The sequence below is a fragment of the Cygnus olor genome, chromosome 5 (genome assembly GCF_009769625.2).
Source record: "Cygnus olor isolate bCygOlo1 chromosome 5, bCygOlo1.pri.v2, whole genome shotgun sequence".
NCBI classification, from domain to species: Eukaryota; Metazoa; Chordata; class Aves; order Anseriformes; family Anatidae; genus Cygnus; species Cygnus olor.
Window position 1 is genome coordinate 31,233,003 of NC_049173.1, and position 23,768 is coordinate 31,256,770.

The 23,768-nt window shown below is 42.7% G+C and overlaps 1 protein-coding gene across 4 annotated transcripts in view; it reads right to left on the bottom strand.

Moving 5' to 3' along the window:
• Window positions 1–4,698: 4,698 nt before the first annotated feature.
• The window catches only part of PLCB2 (phospholipase C beta 2), a 64,240-nt gene continuing 45,170 nt past the window's right edge, over window positions 4,699–23,768 (bottom strand). For 3 of the 4 annotated variants that reach the window (XM_040558591.1, XM_040558590.1, XM_040558592.1), the window contains 14 exons: window positions 23,223–23,377; window positions 22,612–22,776; window positions 21,418–21,517; window positions 21,031–21,135; window positions 19,888–19,973; window positions 19,359–19,455; window positions 17,689–17,742; window positions 15,837–16,047; window positions 15,430–15,601; window positions 13,626–13,702; window positions 10,687–10,782; window positions 9,442–9,499; window positions 8,702–8,788; window positions 4,699–8,046 (listed from right to left, as the gene is read on the bottom strand). In XM_040558591.1, the coding sequence (XP_040414525.1) occupies window positions 7,774–8,046; window positions 8,702–8,788; window positions 9,442–9,499; window positions 10,687–10,782; window positions 13,626–13,702; window positions 15,430–15,601; window positions 15,837–16,047; window positions 17,689–17,742; window positions 19,359–19,455; window positions 19,888–19,973; window positions 21,031–21,135; window positions 21,418–21,517; window positions 22,612–22,776; window positions 23,223–23,377 (1,736 nt within the window). In that variant the 3' untranslated portion in view covers window positions 4,699–7,773. The remainder of the gene's footprint in view (window positions 8,047–8,701; window positions 8,789–9,441; window positions 9,500–10,686; window positions 10,783–13,625; window positions 13,703–15,429; window positions 15,602–15,836; window positions 16,048–17,688; window positions 17,743–19,358; window positions 19,456–19,887; window positions 19,974–21,030; window positions 21,136–21,417; window positions 21,518–22,611; window positions 22,777–23,222; window positions 23,378–23,768) is intronic. The other variant, XM_040558593.1, reaches the window with a different exon arrangement.

The following is a 23,768-nucleotide window of genomic DNA, read 5'->3' on the forward strand; positions in this document are numbered from 1 at the left end:
TGAATTGTTCCTTTTTATTTTTTCTTTCTGCCAGCTTTGCTGGTATTGAGTCTTTTCCGTGCTGCCACAGCTCTGGCAATCAGCATACAGTAGGCCTTTGAAGATGGTAGGCTGAATTTATATGAACAATTTGCTGAATCAAACAGGGAGTCTGCGACTGCTGTCACCTCCCAATTGCACTTGTGTATATATAATGGTGCCTGTCCTCCTCAAACAGGGCTCTATGCTATCGACTGCAGCAGCTTATTATCCCATTCATTTCAGAGTGGGACAAATCTTTCCCTAGAGGCCCCTGTCTTTTAACCACTGATTATAGAAGGACCCTAGGTGAAATGAGGCTCCCAACTTTTAAGATTGTACAATTTAGTGAGAAGAATCCTATGTTTCTCCCTGTCGCCTGGAGAAAGCATTTTGATGGGCTTTAGGTCCCAGTCTATAATAAGCAGTAAATCCTGACTGTGTGGGGATGTATTGGGCAGGGAGAGTGGCTCTAAAATACTGTAGCTATTGTGCAGCACTTCTGTACCTTCTGTAGCAGCAATGGTCATGTCAGCAACATATCTTCATTACAGAGGTAGAAGATAATTTTAGATCTTCAGGTACAAACTGAGCCTGAACTGTGACTCTCAACTGGACGTGGTTTATAGGAAGATTTAGAGCAGCTAGCAGTATGCAGAGTGGCCACTGAATATTTGAAGGCAATGTTTCCTCTAATTGCAGGAAAAGAAGCAGAGAAAACAGCCTGTACAGAGGGATCTGCATCTATTCATCACATAAAACTAATTTGCTTTAGCAGTGACTTTCAGGCTTTTCCCTTTTGTCTCTAAAGAGCTCTGAAAATGTGAAGGGCGTGGTGATAACAAAGGTGCTAACAGCAGGCTAACCAGCTGCTGGGAGTTGTGCTTGCCCTAACTTCCCTGCTGCCTCCAGTTCCCAATGGATAGTGAAGAGACTACAAGGGGAAGATCAGGGAATCTGCCTGCAAAAATGTTGGCCCATGAAGGAGTTTGCATGCTGTGTGTCTTGTTAGTAATGTTCTTGATTTAGAGAGTCCTGATTGTGCTCCTTCAGTTATAGTGTATAATCCATGTTATTTGTGTCCCTTGTTGTGGCTGGAGTCCTTCTTTGCTTAGGAATCTCCATTATTTGATTTTGAAGAATATATTTATTGATATAATCAAATAATTATATATCTTAATATATCTTAAATATCTTAGTATAATCAAATAATATACATTATTTGATTGTTAAGAATATAATAAAAAGTTGGGTCTCCTGAAAAATAAGTATTTTGCACAAAAACATATAGTGGTAAAAAATGAGCTTTAGAATATGCCACATAAAAGATGAAAATATGAAAAGAATCTAAGATAGATCCTAAACCTGCTACTGTTCTCTGTCTGAACAGGCACTATTCTTGTCTTAATTACCTTGATCTTGGTTTCTGTATAAAACAGCCTCATTAAAAAGCTCTATCTCATCCAATTACTGTATCTCCCTGTGGTCAGGAAATATCCTTTGGTAAGCAAAAACACGGGCAGGGCTGCACAGCTACCCAAAGAAGTCTTCAAAGATGTTTGAATTCTGTAGGAAGAAATATTGCTGGAAGATCAGAAAGTGGCACTTCTATTCCGGAGTTCGTAAGTAACCGATATGCACTGACTTAGCAAGCTGCTGTGCTGCTGGAGGGATGGTGTCCCTCAAAATTGGGAAATTATTCCTTGTGCTGTTTGAAAACCCCTATGGTAACATTTGCCCAAAGAACTTTTAGTGCCTTTATCTTACTTTTGTCCATTTCTCATGTTCCAGAAATTTCATCCTCTTTGGTTAGAGCTGGTATTTGGTCTAGAGGAGCATCAGCACACCCAGCCTCTGAGGCATGAAGACTTCAGTGAGGAAAGGTGTTGATGCCAAATGTGGTCTGTACTCTGAGATGTGGCTTTGCTTACACTTAGTGATTCTTCTGTATACACTCTGAAAAGTACTTTTAGCTGATTTTTTAGCACTGAGTTGTAATGTACATTAAATATTCCACCTATTTTTCATGCATTTCTGCATAAATCACCTGATAAAGCTGTACCAGTATTTTGTTTAACAGCAGAAGCACAACAGCACAATAGGAGCTGTGATGTGGTTTAAGGGTCGTCATGGTGAGTTTTCTTCCTCAAGTTTCAGACATCACAGGATGCTGATAACATGAATCCAAACTACTAGAGTTTTCTTACATCTGTGTCATAGTCTAGCTGAGCTATGATTATTTTTTGAAATGTCCACACCATTAAAAAGAAGTCTCATTAAGAGCATTTTACTTTGGCATTATATCAGCCCTCATTTTGCCTAACCAATTTATGTTGTCCAAAGGCTGCCAAGAGAACTGATGTTCTGCTTGGAGCTGATGGCAAAAAGAGCTAATAAAGTTAGAAGAGAAGAGTACTGGGTTCAGCCTGCTATATTGACCTCAAAAAGCTCACAGACAGCACAGGAGCTCTCACTGAAGGGAGTTGCTAAAAAGATAAGAGGTCTCCAGATAACGAAGCAGCTGGGGATTTGGGGATTTCTTACGAGTGGTGCCGGATGAGTTGGTGCAGGCCAGAGGGAAGGGGCTGTAGCTGTGCTGTCCCTCTTTCCTAGGGCTGCTGTAGGTGGGGAGCAGCCTGAGTGAGGCTGAGCCTGCCTGACATGGCTTAGAGAGACAGTCTTTGTCCTGTTGTGTGCTACATGGAGGAAGAGGGCTCGTCCTTCTCCTTTTCTCCGAGACTGTGATTAGGGCTGTCCCTGTTCCTGTGAAATGTGTTCTTTTTTAGGCAGTGTTGTCATGGGAGAGAGGACTGAAGTCTTCCACTAGCTCAAGCCCTGCTGCTCTGCCCTGGCTTTACATGTATGTCCCTGTAACTTGCATTTATTCTGTTATTCATAATATTCATTTGCTGTAAGGATGTGAGTGCAAAAAACCTAATCCCTTGTGCTTTGGCAATGCATGGAGAGGGGGGCACCCCATGTCCACATCAGGTCTGAACTAGGTGTCTGACTGCCCTCCAGAGAGAGATGAGATGAATTATCCTTTAAAATAACCTCTAAAAAAACTGTCTGGAGGGATTTGGGATGGTCACTATGGACTGGGTGTCTGAAGCTGGGGACAACCCCCTGTTTTAGCCAGTATGAGAGCTGTGTTTCTGCAGTCCTGGGTGTTGTGTGCTTGCAGTAGGGCAGGAGGCACAACAAACAATTTGTGTGTGTTAAGCAATGCATGCTATGTAATGACATGGAGCAGGTGAGGGCTGTCGTGCCCCTGGAAATACAGTTAGAAACAGCTCCAAACGGCTTTTGTTATCAACAGTCTCAGGCTGTAAAACGGTGAGCGTTGTTGGTTTATATTTATGCTGATAGGAAGTTTGCATGTACTTAAGTGCAGTTCCCTGTTTTCCAGCTGCATCCATGTGTGGCTGAATCCCGGTGAGTAATTGCAGGCAGTGTGGTGTGGCTGTTTTGTCTGGAAATAGTGGGTGCTTAGCAGAAACTGGGGAACCCCACTCCAGACAAGAGTTTTTTCTGGGTGTTTTTTGGGTATGTTTTCCATTTGCAATCTCCCTTACTGCTGTGATTGCTGTGGCTCTGCTCTGTGTTTTTACTGGGAAAGCAGCCTCTCCTTTTGTGCTGATCCCATTTCTAACACCATCCTTGATCTCCACTGCCAGCTCCTCACTGTAGAAAGCAGGGGGCTAATGAATATGAGCTGCAGTTTAGAACTGCCAACACTGCAAGCTGGTTTAATAAAAGATATTAAATTGCTTCCTGGCTGCAGTTCTCCCTTGCTGTGATGTTTGTCATCTTTTTTTTTGAAGGCCCTCAAACTTCACAGCACGAGTGAGACTTCAGGGATGGAGAAGGCTATTCTAGAAAAGCAGCAAAATTGGTCTAACTGGAAAGCAGTATTTTATCACCTTCTTCCTGAAGCAAAAACTTCGGTCCTGCAACAGAGAAGGCACTGCTGTCAGCAGAAGGAAAGTGGCCTTTAGTAACAGATATCCATGGCAGAGCCGCACTGTACGTGTGAAGGAGGCCAACCAGCAGTCACAATGAGCTGTGAAGGAAGGGAGCTGAGCCCGTGTTGTGGTAAGCTGGCATTGTTCGGGTCTGGAGGGTGGGAGACGACCACCTGCAAATGTAAGACACTGCAGGCCAGGCCCTGCATCGCTGTTCTGGTATGTCTGTGAAAGGCCTTTCTGTCTCTAGGCAGGCCCTTCGCTAGGCTGAACTAGGAATAAGCCAACGTGAGGAGTGTGAACTCACCAAAGTAGTTTTGACTCCTGTTGAAATGCTCTTCTGACTTGTGCTTGTGAGGAGGATGCCACTACGTGAGAGTCAGGCAAGGTTGCCTGTAATGGTAATCAGGAGTGGTATTTGAGCTGTCAGAAAATGGCTTTGCTAGATTTGGTTATTAAGTACAATAAAGAATGGAATGAACTAGTGCTGAATGTGTGTGAGAAGGATGTAGGGTTTTTTATTTAAAAAAAAAAAAAAACCACCTCTGCATATTTAGTAACTGAAGAAGCTGAATTTGAGGACTGCAGGCACAGATGGCAGAAAACTCTGGGCATTTGCTGTCTATATTAACATATGCGTATGTTGTGCAGCATTTGGGACTTGCACCCATATCTGCTAACCTCAATCAAAGAAAGTAAAAAAGGTGATCCAGTTTTTGTAAGAAATGCAATGTTTTATTTTTTTTATAGAAAATAAATAAGTCAGAAATTTACAATACACAATTCCAGTATTATGTTAATGCCGCGGGGGAGATACGGTCTCTTCTTGGATGTCAGACCAGGTTTGGAACATCTCATTGCTCATGTCTACTTCAGCTGTTTTTTTATAGCAGCACTTCATGATGCGTTTCTCAATGCAGTTTCTAGGTGTAACAGGTCTCATGTAATAAACACTGCATGGTGTAGGTTTGCCATGACTGAGCTCACTTTTCCAGGAAAGACAGAAAGCTGAAGAACAAGTTGAGGGGTGAGGAAGGCTAACAGGTTACCCTGTGGAGTGGCATGTTCGGGAGACAGACTGTCGCTGGAGTCAGGAACACCGCTCGTTGTCCCAAACTAAAGGCAAAAGTTTCACTAACAAGAGGAGGGAAGAAGCAACTTTTCAGAAAGGATTCTCACCTGTTTATCTTCTGTGGGTGGGTTTAAAGACACTGTACTGTCTGCAGCTCTGTATTGCCACAGTAAAAGGTGGCTTGAATGGCCAAGTGCATTGAAGGGTCAGTTCAATGCAAGGGTCTCTGGGCAGCTGGTGCTCGGACATATAGTAGCTGCAAATCTGCTCAACTGCAGGTCCAGGATTATGTACAGCAGTGTTTTGTTTTCTGTGGTTCCCCCTCCACACACACACACACACACTTGAAAAGATTAAAAATGTGGAAGGTTCGACTTCTATTATCTGACTGCCAGGATGAGCAGTTGTAATAAAAAAGTGGCAGTTCCCCTTTCCTTTTGTATCCCCAAGCATATCGTCTTCCACCACTTTTATTGTCTTGCTTATGGACAAAATGGACAACTGAAGAAAGACGAGTCTTTTTTCATTTGGTCAGATCAGTGCTTCCTCTCCCCTTATGAAGTCTGGTGAATACAAGTGCTGAATTTTGCAAAGCCCCTGTGAGTTGGTGCATGTATATGTTGGCAGGCCAAACTCCAGTTCTTGGGCTAATGTTATTTCAGGACTTGGTATAAGGAAGGCCAGGATGTTGCTACTCTGTACTGAATTATTGTTATTTTCTGCTTTTTTAGGATCCATAAACAGAGTCTATCTTACATGGTGCTAGGAAAAGAGTTGGACCATATGTTTCCAGTTCCTTCCTTCTGGATGAGTGAGAACTTGCTGTGTCAAAGCTGTTCCGTGCAGAAGGTCATAAAACAGGTGAGAGAAAGTACATGTGGAGGCAGGGGACAGTGATGTAAGTTCTGCATTCACAAAATAAGGCTTTGCTGTCCTAGAAAGTGGAAGTGTAAAGATAGCTAAGAGGACCCTATCCTTTTTTTCTGACAAAGCCATGATATTGGGAACCTGGACCTCCCAGTGTGTTCTGCTGGAAGATTTGATGTTAGTGAAGACAGACAGCAAGAGGTGTCTGCTAGGGCTGAGTGAGGCTGAGTACCATTTGCCCTTTAAAGTCATACAACTGGGCAATTTTCCTTCAGCATCAGGCTGTGAAACAAGACTTATGTCACCAACGGGGTGAAATTGCTGTTAGTCCCAGGTGGGCATAATTCATAGCAAAATGGGAAGTGACTAAGGCTTTGGGGGAAGGTGTGAACAGTACTCTGGCAAACAGAAATAGTGTGTGGTCTTCCCCTCCAGGCCCCAAAGAACATGGGTAGTTGAGGAGGCTGGCTTTCCCAGCAACAAAGAATATATTCTATAGATTACTGCTGAGCCCCTCTGTTGTCATTAACTGGGATGGCAGCCTGTGAAAGAAGCTTCTGTTTTTTGCTGTTCTTTCTGCTACCATTCTGATAATTCAATGTATTTTTTTATGAGCTGTGCTCAGCTTTCTGTGCAAGGTACTCTTATGGGCAATATAACTGGCTGGCTCTTTAAGCAACACAATTATTTTCAAACAGTTTAGAAATTTTGGTAAGTGCTGTTATGCTAAGCCTGTAATATGGAGCTAAATTAGCTCCATGGGAAAAAGTTTCACTGACGCTCTAAAAATGTCAAATTATTGTAGGTGAGAACTCTGCAAGCGTGTTTGTGTTAGCAGGAGTAAATGCTAAGGCTAAGTCTCTTAGACTCCTCATAGTATTATTGCCTTATAATTGTCCAACAAGCCTGCTGAAGACTAGCAGGGTCTTCAGGAGGTACCGGATCTAGATCTAAGAACTTGCCTGAAGACATGTCAGAGTTATAAAGTTAGAATTAGGAGTGAGAATCAGCCCCTGGGGATAAGTGTAGGTTAAAAAGAAAGAAAGAGGAAAAGCTAGAATGCTGGTAATGCACATTGCCACAGAAGGAAATGCTGTTTTATGGATACCATTGCACTGAAAAATCTCCTCATCTGACTATTGTGGGGAAAAAATTAAAAAGCCAACACTGGCTGTGCAAGGGAGTGGTATGCTGACAAAAAAAAGATGGCATAAAAAGCTCTATCAAAACAACCTTTCTTCCTATAAAGAGAAGCTGTGTCTGTTAGCAGGTAGTGTTGCCAGAAGGAATGGTGCTTTACGGGACAAGAGTTTCTGCTGAGCACCTGACACCCACACTTATGTATATTTCACAGGGTGTTATTGTTATATAATATTATATACTTCTGTGTATTTCACAGGCTGGTTGAAGCCTGTTAGGTAGGCTATTGTAGAATGTCTTTCAGTTAAAGCTTGTTCAAAGGAATCTAGCTCTGAGACTGCTATGATGCGAACAGATCTGTGATGAATGACGAGGGAACTTGCTCTGAAAATTGTTGTCTGAACCCAGACTCAGGTATTAATGTAGACATTGCCATCAGTGTCAACAACTAGCTTGTAGTTAGCCACAGGCCCCTTCACTGCTGAGTCAGATTAGTGCTAAGACTGTAGAAGACAGTGACGCGTGCTCCGGAAGGTGAGCTCATCAGCCTACTTTCAATACCTAGAATACCAAAGTAGTAAATCCCTGAAGAATTTCAGGAGTTTCCCAGCATGGAGAGAGAGAGTAGTTTGTCAAGCTGGTCTTTAACTTCACTATATATGTCCATAAACATTCCTGAAGTGGAACAGTGAGTAGTAAGGGAAGCATCTCTCAGAATCTACTTTCCTCAATATTACCATCTGTTTTGGTTTCTGGGGGCTCAGCCATAGCTATTGTAAGCCTTGACACCTCTGCCACAGGGATCTTCTCTTCCAGTTGCTCTGTAGAGCCTTGTTCTTCCTTACGAATGCTCAGAACTGCTTCATTCAACATCTCTGGCTCTTCAGGAAAGACTACTTTTGCATAGTTCTTCACCATCTCCTGCACCTCTGTATTCAGACTTTTCAATTTCTCCTCATACTCTGCCACTGCCTCCTGCTGAAGCTGCAAACAGAGACCTTGAATCATTCTCTAAACACTGAAGCAAAGTAGAGTTCAGGCTGAGAATGGTATAAAAATGTACTCTAAGAGAGGCCAATATGATGAAATATTAGCACTTCGCAATTTTGGTTTCAACCCACTATTGAATGACTTATCTCCATCCCCCAGGCAAATGTTGTCTTCCCTGAAGATGAAGAGGGGAGGAAGGCTGCATGTTGATTTACATTATTCTGTTTTGCATCACAATTTGATGGATGACTTGTCTGCACATTCTTTGCATATCAACCTCCAAAGTACATGAACATGTTTTGTGTGTTCTGAGAGTATGAGTAGCTCAGGAATGAGCCTCACCTCTTCTAAAAATACAGTTCCATCACATTTTAAATTTAGGGTTTTGTATGATTGGATGGAAGCTGTTGCTGGGAGAGGGAGTGTATGAGTGCAGCAACTCTGCCTCAGCTCTGTCAAGGCTCCTATGGAGCCACCTTCTAAACCATTCATTTTCTTAACATACTGACGAGTGGGGTGTCTGAAGTATGTGTGCAAAGGATGAGTGTAGCTGTAATTAAAGAATACACAAGGAACGCTGATTCCCCTGGGGTAGTGTGGATTTACTGTATGGAGTAGCAGCATTGAACCTAAGAATCATTGCCTTTACCTGGCTTTCTTTCTCCTTGATTGCTCTCAGATTATCTGCCTGCTTCTCTTCCAGTTTCCGCTGATACCTGGCTGTTTTTTCTATCACCTTTAAGAGAACAAAAAGAAAAAACCACCGAATTTTAAGTTTTCATAAACAAATGCTTGTAACAGCAAGACAGGGTTATAAAGCACATGCCAACAGTAACACCTTCACTCCCAATTCTGAACAAATTCTGCTAGCTCTGAGTTACTTGTCCAGTACTCAAGACCCTGAACACCAATGCTACGTAAGCACTGCAAAAGTATACATAATGTGTACATGCACTCAACAACACACACAGGGCCATGCTCTACAAGGGGATTGGTAGGACAATCTCCCCTTCTGCAAAATTTCACACATTATTATTTAAATAGATGTGGGGTTATGCTGCCAATTAGTAATGCTTACAAAAAAAACTATACCACCTGAATTAGAAAGCCAGAAGCTAGACTGCTCTGTTTGCACTATATCTGCAGCCTGGTGGGAGGACTGATTAAATACTGAAGGACCTGCAGTATCTTAATAAGTATAGTAACTGTCTTCAGCTGCACTTTAGTTGACTAAAGTACATGTTCAGTCCTCAATACAGTAGCAATTTAATGGGATTTAAATACCTCAGAGAACTCACATTCTGCCTGTGACACATGCCGATGACGTACACGAGACACCCCCACTTTGCAGAAAACAGACGTGCTGTGGCAGATTGTCACAGAACTTACCAGTTTGATTGTTTGCACCACTTCCTGAATATGAGAGTTATTTATTTCTTTCTTCAACCTTTAAAGAAAAGAAATGTATAAAAAAACTAGAATCCATCTGTTATCTTGATACAAAACCTGTTTATCAATACTGATAAAGTGCCATACAGCAAGATAGGACTGCTAGTGCCCACACAGAAAGACAGGTGTGGTATACTTGCTTAGTGTCCTCCTACATTACAAGCTTTCTCTAATTTTAGGAAAGGGCAAATAGACATCATTCGAATTTGACAGAGACATTAGTCAAACAATTGGATGTAAAATTCTATTTTTTTTTCAATTTAACAGACAGCAAAATGACCTTACTATGAGCAGGAAGCAGAAGAGGCAGCATAGCCTCTTTTCTATACCCTTAAACACATGAAACTGTTAAAACTGATTCATATCAAGCAGTACTTGAATACACAAGCCTGGTAGCAGAATATTATTTTTATAACAAAATGATTGTAAAGGAAGGATGCAGCCATTATATGCCCAAATACAACCTCTTAATTGAGAGGGCTGCTGAAACTTACTACAGATTCTATAAAGGCTTGGGAAGACCTGGTTTTGATTCTACAGGGGGAAAGTGCCCACTAAGGCATGAAGGCAGGCAGGAAGTATTTAGAAGCACTCTTAGAATTCAGCTGAACTGGCTGGAAGGTATGTTATCACTTTGGCAAGTAACTGAGACATGTAACAGAGCCAAAGACACAGGGGCCATAGGGGAGGGTCATCTCCAAGCTACCATTTCTCCACCATAATGACCTTCCCCTGTATTTTTGTATTAGCTCCTAATCCCTGCAGAAGGGAGTATTTCTTTAGAAATGCTCTATGCCTCTCTGGCTATTCAGAAGTCCAGTAAGTGACATGGATCTTGCTGACTGCCATACACAAAAAGAATTAAGCCTAGGGAGAAAGCCCCGGAAGCCGCTGTCAGCAGTGACTGCAGGAATGACATTATCATTGCAGCTAGGGAGCAGATGTTTGGCTTCACTGCATATATGCCTGTGTACTGAAATGAAATGGTGAAAACAATGCTATGCCATGAGAGAGGGCAGGCCAGCAAACCTTCCCTGACCCCCTGTAGCTCTGCCACTACCTGTTTGGTTGCTTTAGAAAGTTTTCTTGATGGTGACAGAGACTGTGGAGTAGCGCTGTTCCCTGCCTGAAGCAGTATAGCTAGCATTCCCCATAGGTAAAGACCAGTAACGTCTTCCTCAGTACCTCTCCTGAGCAGCCTTGTCACTAGTATTCCGCATCATGGCTTGGATTCGGTCCACTCTCTTGGCCTCCAGCTTCTTCTTAATATCTTTAATATTACTGCGGAGAGAAAAGTGTGCTGTGAGAGACAGGACTGCTTACAAACCCCACAGGCTGACAGAGCAGCGTTAGCCCACCACACACACTCTCTGAAGAGTGCCTACTGTACAGAAAAGCAAAGTTGAGTGATTGCGAGACAAAGTCATAAGTCTTAAAAATATTTTAAGTCCTGGAGGTCTTTTCTTTTTTTTTTTTTTTTTTTGGGGGGCAGAACAAAAGCACAGGAGAAAACACATTATATAATTAAGTTGTATTGTATACCTACATTTGGATTCCTCTGGAGCAGCAGAACACTTACTGAAAGTACTTGAGGGAAAGACTGTGGATGTGGTCTACCTACATGTCAGTAAGACTTTTAGCACCATTTCGAAAACTGTGTTCAGTTTTGTGCCCCTCACTACAAGAAGGACAGGCAGGTGCTAGAGCGTGTCCAAAGAGGGGCAATGAAGCTGGTGAAGTGTCTAGAGAACAAGTCTTATGAGGAGCGGCTGAGTGGGATAATTTAGCCTGGAGAAGAGGAGGCTCAGGGAAGACCTTATCACACTCTACAATTACTTTAAGGGAGGTTGTAGCGAGGTGGGCATTGGTTTCTTCTCCCAAGCAACAAGTGATGGGACAAGAGAAAATGGCCTGAAGTTGTGTCAGAGGAGGTTTAGACTGGATATTAGGAAAAAATTTCTTAACTGAAAGTGTTGTGAAGCACTGGAATAGGCTGCCCAGAGAAGTAGTTAAGTCACCATCCCTAGAGGTCTTCAAAATACTTTTAGATGTGGTGCTTAGTGACATGGTTTAATGGTGGACTTGGCAGCGCTAGGTTAAAAGTTGGACTACATGATCTTAGAGGTTTTTCCAACCTAAATGATTCTACCTTCTATGATTCTACTTAAACTGCTAAATTTAAAAAAAAAAAAGAGAGAGAAGGAACTACACGGTTATATGAGAGCTAAAAAAGAACACCTGAGGCAGGTAGAGCGGAGCATCAACTATGGGATGTGATCCACAAAGCAGAGACCATAAATGCTTAGAAGGCATTCGATCAGTGAGTAAGATAGTTTAAAAGAAAAAAAAAAATCAAACAAGATCTCTGTCCCTGACTGAGGCATATGTGGCCATCAAAAATGCTACCTACAGGCCAGAGAAGGTGACAAGACAGCTGGAGAAAGGTGTTAGTGTTAGAGTCTGCTGACAGTCTGTTAGTGTAAGAGTCTTCTGACACACAGTCAGTGCCTCCATCCTGGCCATCCAGGTACAAAATGATTACAGCAGGAGAGCTGCTGAGGTGGACATGAGAATGGCCATCAAATTGTGGCCCATCCATCTGGAGTCCTGCCTCCAACAGTGGAAAGAAGATATGCTTACGGGAAGCAAAAGAAAGAGAACAGCTGTAGGGTAATTTTTCCCTTCTACACCTTACCAGTTTCCTGTCTATGCTCCTATTTCTATGCATTTATCTCCCATGCACATCTCTCATACTTGGAGTTTAGCTCTACTTTTGGACTGCTTCTTGCCCTGAGAGGCAAGGAACTGCATTTATTTGCTCCGTGGAAGTACTCCCTGAGTACTTCACTGGGTGTTCCACATTTCTTCTCTTATGAGAAACAGTGAGTAATCACTTCCCTGTTCTTCTTCTCCATACCATTCATGATTTTACACATTTGTCACATCCCCCTCAATCATCTGTTCTCCAAGCTGAGTCCTATTTAATTTCTTTTTGTGCAGAAATTACTCCTTACTGTTGATTATCCTTGTCACTCCTTGCTCTTTCAAAGGTTTTTGTTTAAGATGGCATACTGAAAAGGTGACTGCACTATGGAAATACATCTGGAGGTTATGCTGACTTTGCTATCTGCCTCTCCCACACACCTCTCAATCTTTCTTCCATACAATTCCTAAAATTCTGTTTGCCACTTTGGCTACTGCAGAACTGTGCACATGATTGCAGAGAAATGCCCACAGCAGTTGAAGATCATCTTTCCTGAGTTACAATAGCTCATCCCTGTGTACAGCTGAGCTATGTTTTTTTCTTTCTGTACACATTACTTTGTATCTATTCACACTGAATTTATCTACCACCTTATTACCTATTGCTCAAGATCTCTGAATCTTTCTGGAGTTCCTCACAGCAAGCTGTAGATATGACTACACTAAATGATATCCTATTGGTAGAAAACCATTACCTAGTTACTCAACCTGTTTTTCTTAGTCCTGTCTGAATATAATCCATAGCTGAGAGAAACAGAATCTTTCTTGATGGGAGGACACAAAAAGAGGAAGTTTTGTCTGACTTAGCAACTAAAGGTTGTGAGAGGATTTAATGGCAAAGAGGAATGAGCAAGGATTTTAGCTTCAGGAAAGTGTTACTGCAAGAACAAATGGATATATGTCTGGCTAGAAATTAGTGAATTGATTCTGCCAGCCTATTTAAGTAGTGGCCAAAACTCCACTCAGTCTGAGCTGGTCAGTCTCTGGAAGGGATTATGTGATGTACTGACTACAGCAGACAGAGATGACATCCAGTGACTGGCACTCTTACTTCCTATCTTTCTGAATTAGTCAGTCAAGGCTACTTACTGCAGCTCAAACACTAGTACCTATTTGGTTCCTCGTGGCAGGAACACTGTGCTGGGGGTCACAAGACAAGAGCTGTCTTCCCAGCACTGCCACTCTGTAACTGTGTGAGACCCTACATCACATTGCTGTGCCTCAATTTCTCACCAAAGAAATAACTCTCTTCTCCCATATTCACTCGCTCACTGTAGTACATTGCTCTGAGATCTAACAGAAAATGCTACCCGAAATAAGAGCTGTGTGTTATCGCTTTACTATTCAAGTACTAAGTTTACCTTTCTGATGACTCCTTCAGCGCCTTCAGCTCAGCTGTCTGCTTCTCTTTCGCTAACTCCGTTATCTTGGTAACTTGCTGTTTGGGGAATGAAAACAAGATCAAAAACAAACAAACAAAGATGAGACATAGTGCACCATCAACATCTAATTACCACCAGATTCAGCTTTATCCCTCCCTGTACTGAATTCCAAGGGCCAGCTAATCCATGAGACTCTGTGCAAACCCTTGCACCACATCAGAGAGCTCTGACATGCACAAAGATTAGACTGTGCTAGTGGACTGACTGCACCAAGGCTTCAGAAAAATACTCTGTGAACCAGGTCACACACCTCCAGGTTGTCTTTGTGGACAGCCTCCTATCTTTCTGTGCTGGAGACGACAACAGATTCACGGTACTTGTGGGTAAATGGGAAATAGCATTGGAGCCTACCTTCTAAACAACAGAAGCTAACAAGAGGATGAGCCTCCTGTCCTGTGGAAACTCCTGCCACAGTGATAGTTCAATGAACCTTCTCTGCACTGCTGAGACAGCTGGAAAGGAGAAAATCTGTCTGCTGAGCTAAGTGCCATGTAGAGAGAACTCAGTTTTTTATTTCATCTTTGTAGCCTTGATCACTAAATCTCACAACGTTTGACAGAGTTGGGAGACGGGGATGTTTTGTTCCTTTGGCTTCTCTAGTGATAAGCATGATTTCTACATAATCTAGTTCTAAAGAAACAGGTTTTTTAGAAACTTTTTTTTTCCCCTTCAGGGTTGGTATAGGATAGCCAGTATTGCATACAGCTTTACAAGGTTCTTGTCAAGCCAAAGTGCACCAGGGAAATTTAAGACATGATGCAAATTTCTCAGCAAAATAACAATAGGAAACGGCCTCTGATTCCTGGAGTCATCCCCCTTTCGTTACAATGGGTAGGTAGCATATGCCATACTTATTATTACTGTCTGTGGACTGCAATTTGTCTCCAGGCATTGTGTCTCTTGCTAGTGTTTGCTCAAGGTGGTGGACCCAAGGCGATAGGAAACACTCGTGCACTGCAGGACCAACTAGCAACATCTTATGTAGGCACTTACTTTGACTTCAACTAAGACAAACTGGAAGGCACTTTCCAAATTTCAAGAGGAATGAGATCCAGCCCTGCTGTCAATGCTTGGGGGTGGTCCTCAGAGTACTGTCCTTTGCAAGGCTTTCCATTCATTAGCATGGATGCGTGTCAATAGAAAGCACTGAACGTATTGTTGGGGCTGCTCTGTTCCCACGTGTCAGCTGTTCTGGTTGCATGACAGCAGTGGATATGACTGTCCCTACAGCATTGTCTGTAATGCTCTGATGCTTGCCACTGGTGAACCTGCAGGGCTTCCGATGTGTCACCCTACCTCTGATGGTACTGCATTGAGGAGGCAGCTGTGAGAAGCATGGTACAACCTGATGTACCTATGCTCCTATACAGTTGGCACTTGGCAACATATGAAGCCAATAAATGCTATGTTAACCTGAAGCTAAGCTATCAGAAGAGTTTGAGACAGAGCCTGATGTGCACCAGGGCAGTTACTTCTCATATTTTTTTTCAAATTGCAGGCCTTTAAAAATGTTTCTGCTGGATTTTGTAGCTTCTACCAAATAAGTATCACTGTCTACATTCTTTTAATTGCATTGTATGGACCTAGCAATTGCTATGAGGAGTGTTTTCTGCCCCGTGGCCACATTTCTGAGCTCACAGTTCAGTGAAGAGCTTGGTTTTTCACATTGTCCTTGCAGGGGTTCTCCCAGGCTACGTTTTCTGTTGACAGATGCAGTCCTTACCTCTGTGGCATGCTGCTCCTTCCTCCTTCGAATCCCATCATAGTGTTCTTCCCCCAGCTGGATGAGGTCCATCTCCAGCCTCTCTTTCAGTTCCAAAACTCGGCTATCAATGCTTTCTGCCATTACTACAGGATTTGTACATGTAGTACCAACATCACCTGTTGTCAGACTCCTGCAGAACAGATACAGCAGCTGTACTGCTTCTAGAGATGCTTATATGCTCCCGACAGTCCCACCCATCCAACCCTCAATAAAGCCAGGGAGATGTGGATGTCCACATCACTCCATGCTCCCCTCAGAGAAGGGGAGCACACTGCTCATCCCTGTTTATCTGAGGGGTCTCTCTGCTTTGGTTTTCTTGACCCAGAGGCCAGATAGCCCTACTGAAGACCCTTTGCTGTATTTACCTCTTCTTCTGGGTTTTCCTGGAGTGTATTGCCCTTTTCTTGCCTCCATGGTAGATAGGCTCTGAAAAGAGGACAGAGTATTTCTGCAGCAGCTCTTCCCTTCGTTTACTTCCTTTCCGTTCCAGCTCCTTTAGCTCCTTCTCCTGTTTCTTCAGCAGCTTCAGAAAGAGCTTCATCTGCTGCAGTTCTGCGAGGCTGGCTGTCTGAGGCTCTAAAATACAAAAATAGAGGCTGTTTTCTCTCACACACTATTTCTCACCCTGCTGTGATGTCTTTTGGGGTCAGACAGGTTTTTTCAGCACTGCCTTCATTCAGCTTTTCCTCTCTCTTTTAAGCTTTACATACAGCTCAGTTCCCCATCTGGTGGATGCCTGGCTTGGGGACAGCCAGAAGAATTGCTGACTTTTGGTATTTTGGCCAGAAGAACACAATAGTGGTAACGTGCCATTAGGTCTATCTCAGGACTTGGATCCTTTTCCACAATTCTAAGCATCCCAAGCACAGCCCAACTGTTAAGCTAGCTGGCAGTTCTAATTGCAAGTGAAAAGCTTTGTTATTTAATTACTTTTTTTTATTTTTTATTTTTGCAAAGCCAAGTTACAATGACAGGAGCTTTCATTCCCTCCAGTTCTAAGAGCTGGCATTCCCTTAGTTGTCAGGAATGAGTGAAAGGCCTTTTTAGGTAGGTGAAAATATGAGGAGGAAAGGTGCCTGTGAACTGTTGGAGAACTTTGTTATCTGACAGCAGCAAGTCACTAAGATGCAGTTATCTGTGGCAGAAAAGCCACAAGGAGTTATCTTCTCAGGGGAAGTAACTGTTTTTTGACGTGGAATGTGCAAAAATTAACAGAACTCGTGGGCGTGTCTGCAGCGCAATGCTGCACAGGGTCAACTACTTATAAAAGACTTGTATTGAGGAAACTCAAGTGTACAGCTTAAATGCAAGTCTCTTGGTCAACAAGTCTAGACTTTCAAACCAGAGCCCACTACACTTCCATATTATGTGATGCCTCTTGCCAGAGTACATATTTAATGTAATCATAGTTCTGTCTCGTGGAGCATTTTTGTTTATGAAGAACATAAAAACAAACGACCAACCAACCAACCGAAAAAAAAAAATCAAAACCAAAAATCAACCAAAAAAACCCTTGCTGCATATAGCAGTTATTTGGCAACATGTCCTGAGGGCAACAGGTTTATTCTTGTGCCTTCAGTTCAATTTTGTAGCGTAATTAGGCACACTGGTTATTAGTGTTTTGTATCGATTTGTACCATACTGCATGGAGACAAAAAACAAACAAACAAACAAAAAACCAGCTGAACAATACCTTGTTACATGTCTGGTTTAGTCAAGGTAATGGACCCATCAAATCTGGCCAGAGCAGAACTTGTGTGATAGCTCTAAGCCTCCTACCTTGCTATGAAGTGAAGTGCAGCAGTGTTGCTGCAGCCTGTGGCCCCAGAAGGCTAATGCTTGAGCAGTCCAAAGCTCTTCTCACTAATCTGTGCTTACAGCAGTGGCTGAGCGGGCATAAGGCATGGACCATGGCAACTCTCAAGCTTCTTTTCTCCTTGAGACCTGCTGTGAGCTCAGTCCCAGCCTGAGAGCTTGTCACGCACCAGAGCAGTTGTCAAACTGGGTAAATGGTGCTGTAGGCAGGGGAAGGGGGTTCCGAGCCCAAGGGATTCAAGTAGTTTGTCCTTTATGCTGGCTACATCCAGCAGGGCTGGGTCAGGCCTTTATTAATTTGCAAACAGGTTTCAATTCTATCCCAGTTGGAAATTGGGCAGCAAGGGAATGCAAGATGACTGGCAAGGCCTCAGCCCATAGGAACAGCATAAAGAGAGTTACCTGTAATCTGTGTCACTTCTATCACATTTTCATCCTTGGCCAAAGCCACTGCTCCTGAAATCACAAGAGGTTCCTGTTTATGTTCTATCTTGAACCTTTGGGTTGAAAAAGGACAGTAGAGAGCTCATCAAGAACATGAGCCACACACACAAAGGTTGCTGGTGTGAACAGGAAAGAATTAATTAAGCTGCTGAGATGCTGAAGTGCTTGGGAACATTGTTAACAGGCACAGCAGAAAAGGAACAGGATTCTTGGCTTTGATGGAGAAAAAAAGGGCATTTGGTCTTTAATAACTGAATATTGCTAGCGATGATTTGGAATGTGTTAACTTGCTTTGATAAGTTGAGGAAGATATTTGAGACTATAATGAAATTTGAGAAAACAGATTGTTTCAATGCCAACATATTTGAAAGGACACTAACTACATTAATACGGCTAATATGGAAGAAACACTGATTAGCTGTCAATTACTACACAATAGATCAGAACAGAACGAGTTAATCTAAGTGCATGGTAGAGAACATGCTCTTACCTAACTTGAAATTACTCTATCAATCAGTTTGGATTAGAAGCATATTAAAGGAATTTCCCTTCTAGCACTTTCACCAATACATCTTTAATGTTTGTTGGTTTGTTTCGCAAGGCCAAGAAGGTACCAGTATGAGAGGAACAAACAATGTGAAATCTTTCTCTGCTACTCCTTATTTGAACAGAGTAATAAATGCTTTTTATAGTAGTAATAAATGAAAGAGACTTTGTCTCTTGACTTCTGGTCAGGCAAATCCATAATTTTTTTTTAACTCGTGGCTGAGCAGAGTTATATGGCTTTTGCTCTCATTATGTTAATAGGTCCCCATTTGATCTAGTGGTCAAAACACAGGACTGTGCTCCATTCACAGTCTTGCAGAATGCCAGATGTGGGATCTGCTTACTCTGAACTTGTAGTGAATCTTATAAATGAGTCTCGTCTTCATCTGAGCTGATGAATAAAATTACCAATCTTTACAGCTCCCCAAGTATTACGTAACAGAATGCTGGTTTAAGTGCAGTTTCAAAATGTAGAGTTTTCAGAGAGATCTGAACATACTTAAAATGTCAGAAGTCAACGGAGTGATCTATAGAAAAAGATCCTTGAACAACAAAGAGGTGAAGAGCAGTAAGGTGTTAAGTGATAGAACCAAGCCGATCTTACAACCTTTCTCTCACAAACATCCAGAACTCTCATGTCTTTGCTCAAAATTAAAGTCCAACCTCCAATTTCACACTTGGGATGAAAAGCTACATCTTTGCCACAGACCACTTCTTCCTCGATTCCCTCCTAAGGTATTTACCTCCCAGGAAACAGTGATACTAGCCCAACAAGTTAGCCCTGCCTTGGAGAGAAAAGACGTTCATGCCAGTTGAGCCTTCAGATTGATTCCTAGTATTCTTAGTGGATATCTGGGATTACTTTTCTGTTGTGGAGTAAAAGCAGTATACACGTCACACCCACTCCTGCCACAACAGTCAAGGCATACCTACACCTTTTGCCATTAATGACAAGCACCAGAACTTAAGTTGGTGACTTGGCTTGAGAGGTTCAGATCCTGTTACCAAGGATCTTCGCCTTCCAGCCATGTGAGTGTACAGGCTTTCCCTTCTGTAAACTCATCCCACATCCACAGCTTTACCTGCAGGTCCATTTGCAAAAAGGGTGCTGAATTTCCCAGTGGAGTCTGGTATCCCGTTACTTTCAGCAGATGGGAAGTTCCTCTGCATGTCAAGCCTCTAAAACAAAGATCAGAGGTAAATCAAAGCACGGCAGATGGAAACAGACCATCAGATTAGCAAACAAAAGTTGTAGCAAAGATACACAAAGCTGTCATATGCTTTCTCCCTTGTTGGGCTCAGGCATGTGTTTCACACCACTGAGATTCCCTCTTCACTGGCAGTGGTGTTAACCTAAGAGAACTAAGACAAAAGAAACTGTAGCAATGTATGAAATAGTCTCTGAAGCTTCTCCCACTGCTGTTAGTCTCTAACACTTTCCACTTCTATCCTGAGGGCAGTTCGCTGCCTGCCTCTGGCTAGAAACAACAAATAGACCCATCCTGGACAGCCTTGTTCCAGGTTAGTGGGAATCCTATTGGCAATCACCTCTATTTCAGGCTGAATTCACACAGCATATTTTAGACAATGACAGGACTTGGGAAAACTTACCTCCACTGAGCCATCTTTTAGTTTAACAGACTTCTTATCTTGCAGACTGAAGAACTTAATTGGGTTGGAGAGAGCAATAGTCAGATCTAGAAACAAAAAGGAGGTCTTTGCTTGGATTATCAAATAACACACTACTCCGCTTTTTCTTGCCCTTTCTGGCCTAAATTGGGAAATTGTGGAGAAGGGATATTTTGTATTTTCTACTTGTAACAACTTTCTCCCTGACAGCACAAAGGGAGGGGACTGTCTTCACCTCAGTCCTATTCTACCGTGATGGCTCACAACTGATGTTTACAGACAGCTATAAGGAGCTGAGAAGAGCGTATTGCTCCCAAAAGCTCCAAAGCCCGGCTAAGACTGCCAGCTTGCACACCTCCCTGCTCCAAGCCTAGTTCAATCCTGTATAAAACTGATATTTTTTATGAATCTGTGTTAAAACCATCAATTTCACTTGATTTCCCCCATGAATAATGTTCCTGTATATGAACACAAAGGAGAGAGCAAACACAAGATGCCTGCAGTTGAAACAGAAGTATTCACAAGAACTTTTGTGGCTGATGCCATCAAAATTCTGCATGGCTTTGTTCATGATTGTTAAAAGGTTTTCCTGTTAATACCTCCAGGGGGTTGTTTTCCTCATTTATTTCTCTCTCTCAATCTCTGTTTGACCATTCCCTTTTTAAAGGAAGATCTCTGTATGCCAGTACCAGCAAGAATCTCCCCTCTCTTCACACAGGGAAGAGCTTCTCTCCTGTGCTTCCCATGCAATCCTTTCCGTAAAACCCTATTGCTGCCAGTCCCTCAGAGTCACCTCTGCACTTGGAAACTGCTCCATGCCACTGTGCAAACGTGGTAAAGAGGCCCACCAACTGCAAACCAGAGAGACAGAGTTGCATCTACATTGCACATCAGGTACATGCACCGTGGTCCACACAGGGAACAGGTCACAATAACAGTGCAAGTGGCCACCTCTCTTCATCTAAAAGCAAGGGTGTGACAGGATGATAGTATGTGCTCAAGTCCCACTCTGACAAGGAATTAAGGGTGCAGTGGGAAAGCACCTCCACAGCTGGAAAAATGCTTCTAGATTTGAGAGCAGAAGACCAGAGCAACCCCCCCTCCCCCCCAACTAACGCATACTACCTGCCCAAGCATCAGGAACATAATCCTTTACTTCCAGGTACACAAATAGAGAAGGCATAGTGAGTGGCATGTTGCTTTCACTGCGGAGACAAACATGGTGATAGCCTGAAAACAGAAAGCAGAAGAGGTAAGCTGACACAATCTCTCTCCCTTCTCATCTGTGTACTCCAACAGTAAGACAGTCTCTGACTACAGGAGAGCATTGTGAATATATTAAGGCATTAAACCAAGGCTTTAATAGGATGAATTGAAGGCTCCACTGCCTACAGGTATATTCTACACCAGAGATTAATTAACAAAATTAGCAGATGTCCATATTTTCTTCACCAGCTTCAAATGGATAGGTCTCAAGGTTACAAAAGTTGAAGGGATTTCCACAAAATTTACCTGAGTGCACCGCAATAATGGGAATGACACGATGACCAATGAACTTCCCTCCTTCTTCATAAGCCACGATTTTTAGAGATGCTATCTCAGGCATCATGATCTAAGGGAAAAAAAAAGATCAGAGTAAGGCAACTATGTTCTGATCTCTAGTAGCCTATTGGCTTCACTAGGTAGAATTTTACTCTCTCCTCCTTCCAACAAAACAACGCCATCTCTCCAGGAAAGTCATCGTCTATTTCCACATCTTGTAATTTAAGGCTGCGGTTTGTCACAGACATAACTGAATTTACAAAAACTCCGCAAAACACAGGCATCTCAGAGGAGAGACTTAAGGAGGGCAGGCTGCCTAAAGAACGAACTGTGCAATAAATCCACTGAACTAGCATTTCCACAAAGCAATTCACCAGAGAAGGAAATGAACTTGGAAGGATAATTTAGCAAGCTTGGTAACTTTGCCATAAGAGTTGCTTCATCAGCCTCCCCCCATTTCCTTCTGCCATAAAATGAACTAAAAATTATTCTGTCAAAACTGTAGCTTGAAAAGTGTTTTCTGAAATGTGGATAATATTTATCTACCACATCCCAAGTAGGCTGAAAATATCTGCGATTTCACAGTGTGCTTGACAGAGATGAATTGTGTAACATATATTTTGCCTTTGTAACTTACAACAGAAAGGCCAGACATTACTATCACCTTTGACTTAACCTCCCCCCATGCCCTACAGCTGAACTAGTGACCACTGAATTCTTGAAGACAAACAAGGCAGCTTTCTGTAATCTGGCACAGCTGAAAACCTCCTGCTGGTCCCATTACTTGTCCTGTATGTCTGCTTCTCATTCACAGTTTAACCACAGACGTTCAGTTCCTTTCTGCTCCCTCATGCTTGACGTCTTCAAAGCTGATTAGTGAATTCAGTCTAAAGCGTGTCACAGAAGGGAGATTCTTGATGCCTGTTATTGCCAGAAATGTTCCCAACTCCCCGTATCCATACCTGGAAATCTTAATGGGGAGTTGTTTTGGACAACATTGTTTGGGTATTATCTGAGGGTGGAACACTCCTTGATGTGTCTAAAGCCATGACTGAGATCTCCAGAAGGGAGTCCCTTCTGTTGTCATTGACCTCTCAAAGCAGTGCTTGTGACCAACAGGATCTGTAAAGATTCTCCATCTAAATGACTATAAAATGATACTACCTTTTCAAAAACAAAAGGCTCTTCTTTCCATACAGGGTTAATGGAATTGGCAGTGGAGGTCAGTTTGGTTCTGTATTTGCGTTTTGTGTCCCTTGGCAACCCAAACAGCTCTACTTCCACATATGTCTTCACACTGCGGTCTGAGAGGAACTGACCAGAAAGTATCTAGAAATAAGCAGAAACATAATTAGCAACTGTTGAAAAGAATAAAACAAAAGAACCCACCCATACTTTCACCCTTTAAGGCCCCCTCCAGCCCCAAACATCTTTTCTGCTGCAGCTTCCAATCCACATTAGGCTTTTCTTTTACCTTTTCTTCGCCCATGTTTCTTGCTTCAGCACTTCCTCCAACCTCCTCCCTCCCCATCATCACAGCCTTGGCTTCTTTGTGTGGCAGATGCTAATTTTCCATTTTCATGTGATTATGATTAATTTGATATAGTGAAAAGACTGGGAGTTGCCATGGTAACACTCTCCCACAGGACTCTCTGGGTTCATTTGCCACTAAGAACCCTACTGGGTAATAAATAGAGGGGACATACATGCCAGTTATACACGTGGTGACAGCATATGGCTGTCAGGGGAGGAACAGCACCACGGTTTGTACTTGCCGTGACAGACAGGGTACTTGCCACCACCACGTCAATGCGGTCCACAGAGAAAGGGTCAAATTGCTTGTCTGGACGCCGCATGAATTCATGCTTAAGCAGATAGCCACACTGGCCATTGAACTCAAACAGAGCCATGTTCTGCTGCATGGGGACATCTGAGATACAAACAGAGGAGAACAATGAGAAAAATTTCTGTGGGACCTCATCAGATGTCCTGTGTAGTATGCATGAGCTGAAAGATGCTGTACTTTTATAGCTTGTGCTAGCCAAGGGCTCACAAAGGCCTTTCAAAAACTAATTAAGCCTCTCAGCACCCTACAGGGAAAAATATTACAGCAGCTGTTATAAGAAAGGTAAAGTGGTTTGCTTATGATTGCACCATAAATCATGGGTAGAACTAAATTAAAACCTACTAAGAAGTACCCACTATTTTGGGTGTGAAGTAAATAGTTGTCTCTACTCCTTCCTCCTGTCATTTTGGGCCTCCTCTCAGTCCATCTCCTCTGCTACTTATTGTCTTGTGGACACTGTCTTGTGGCTTCTGCA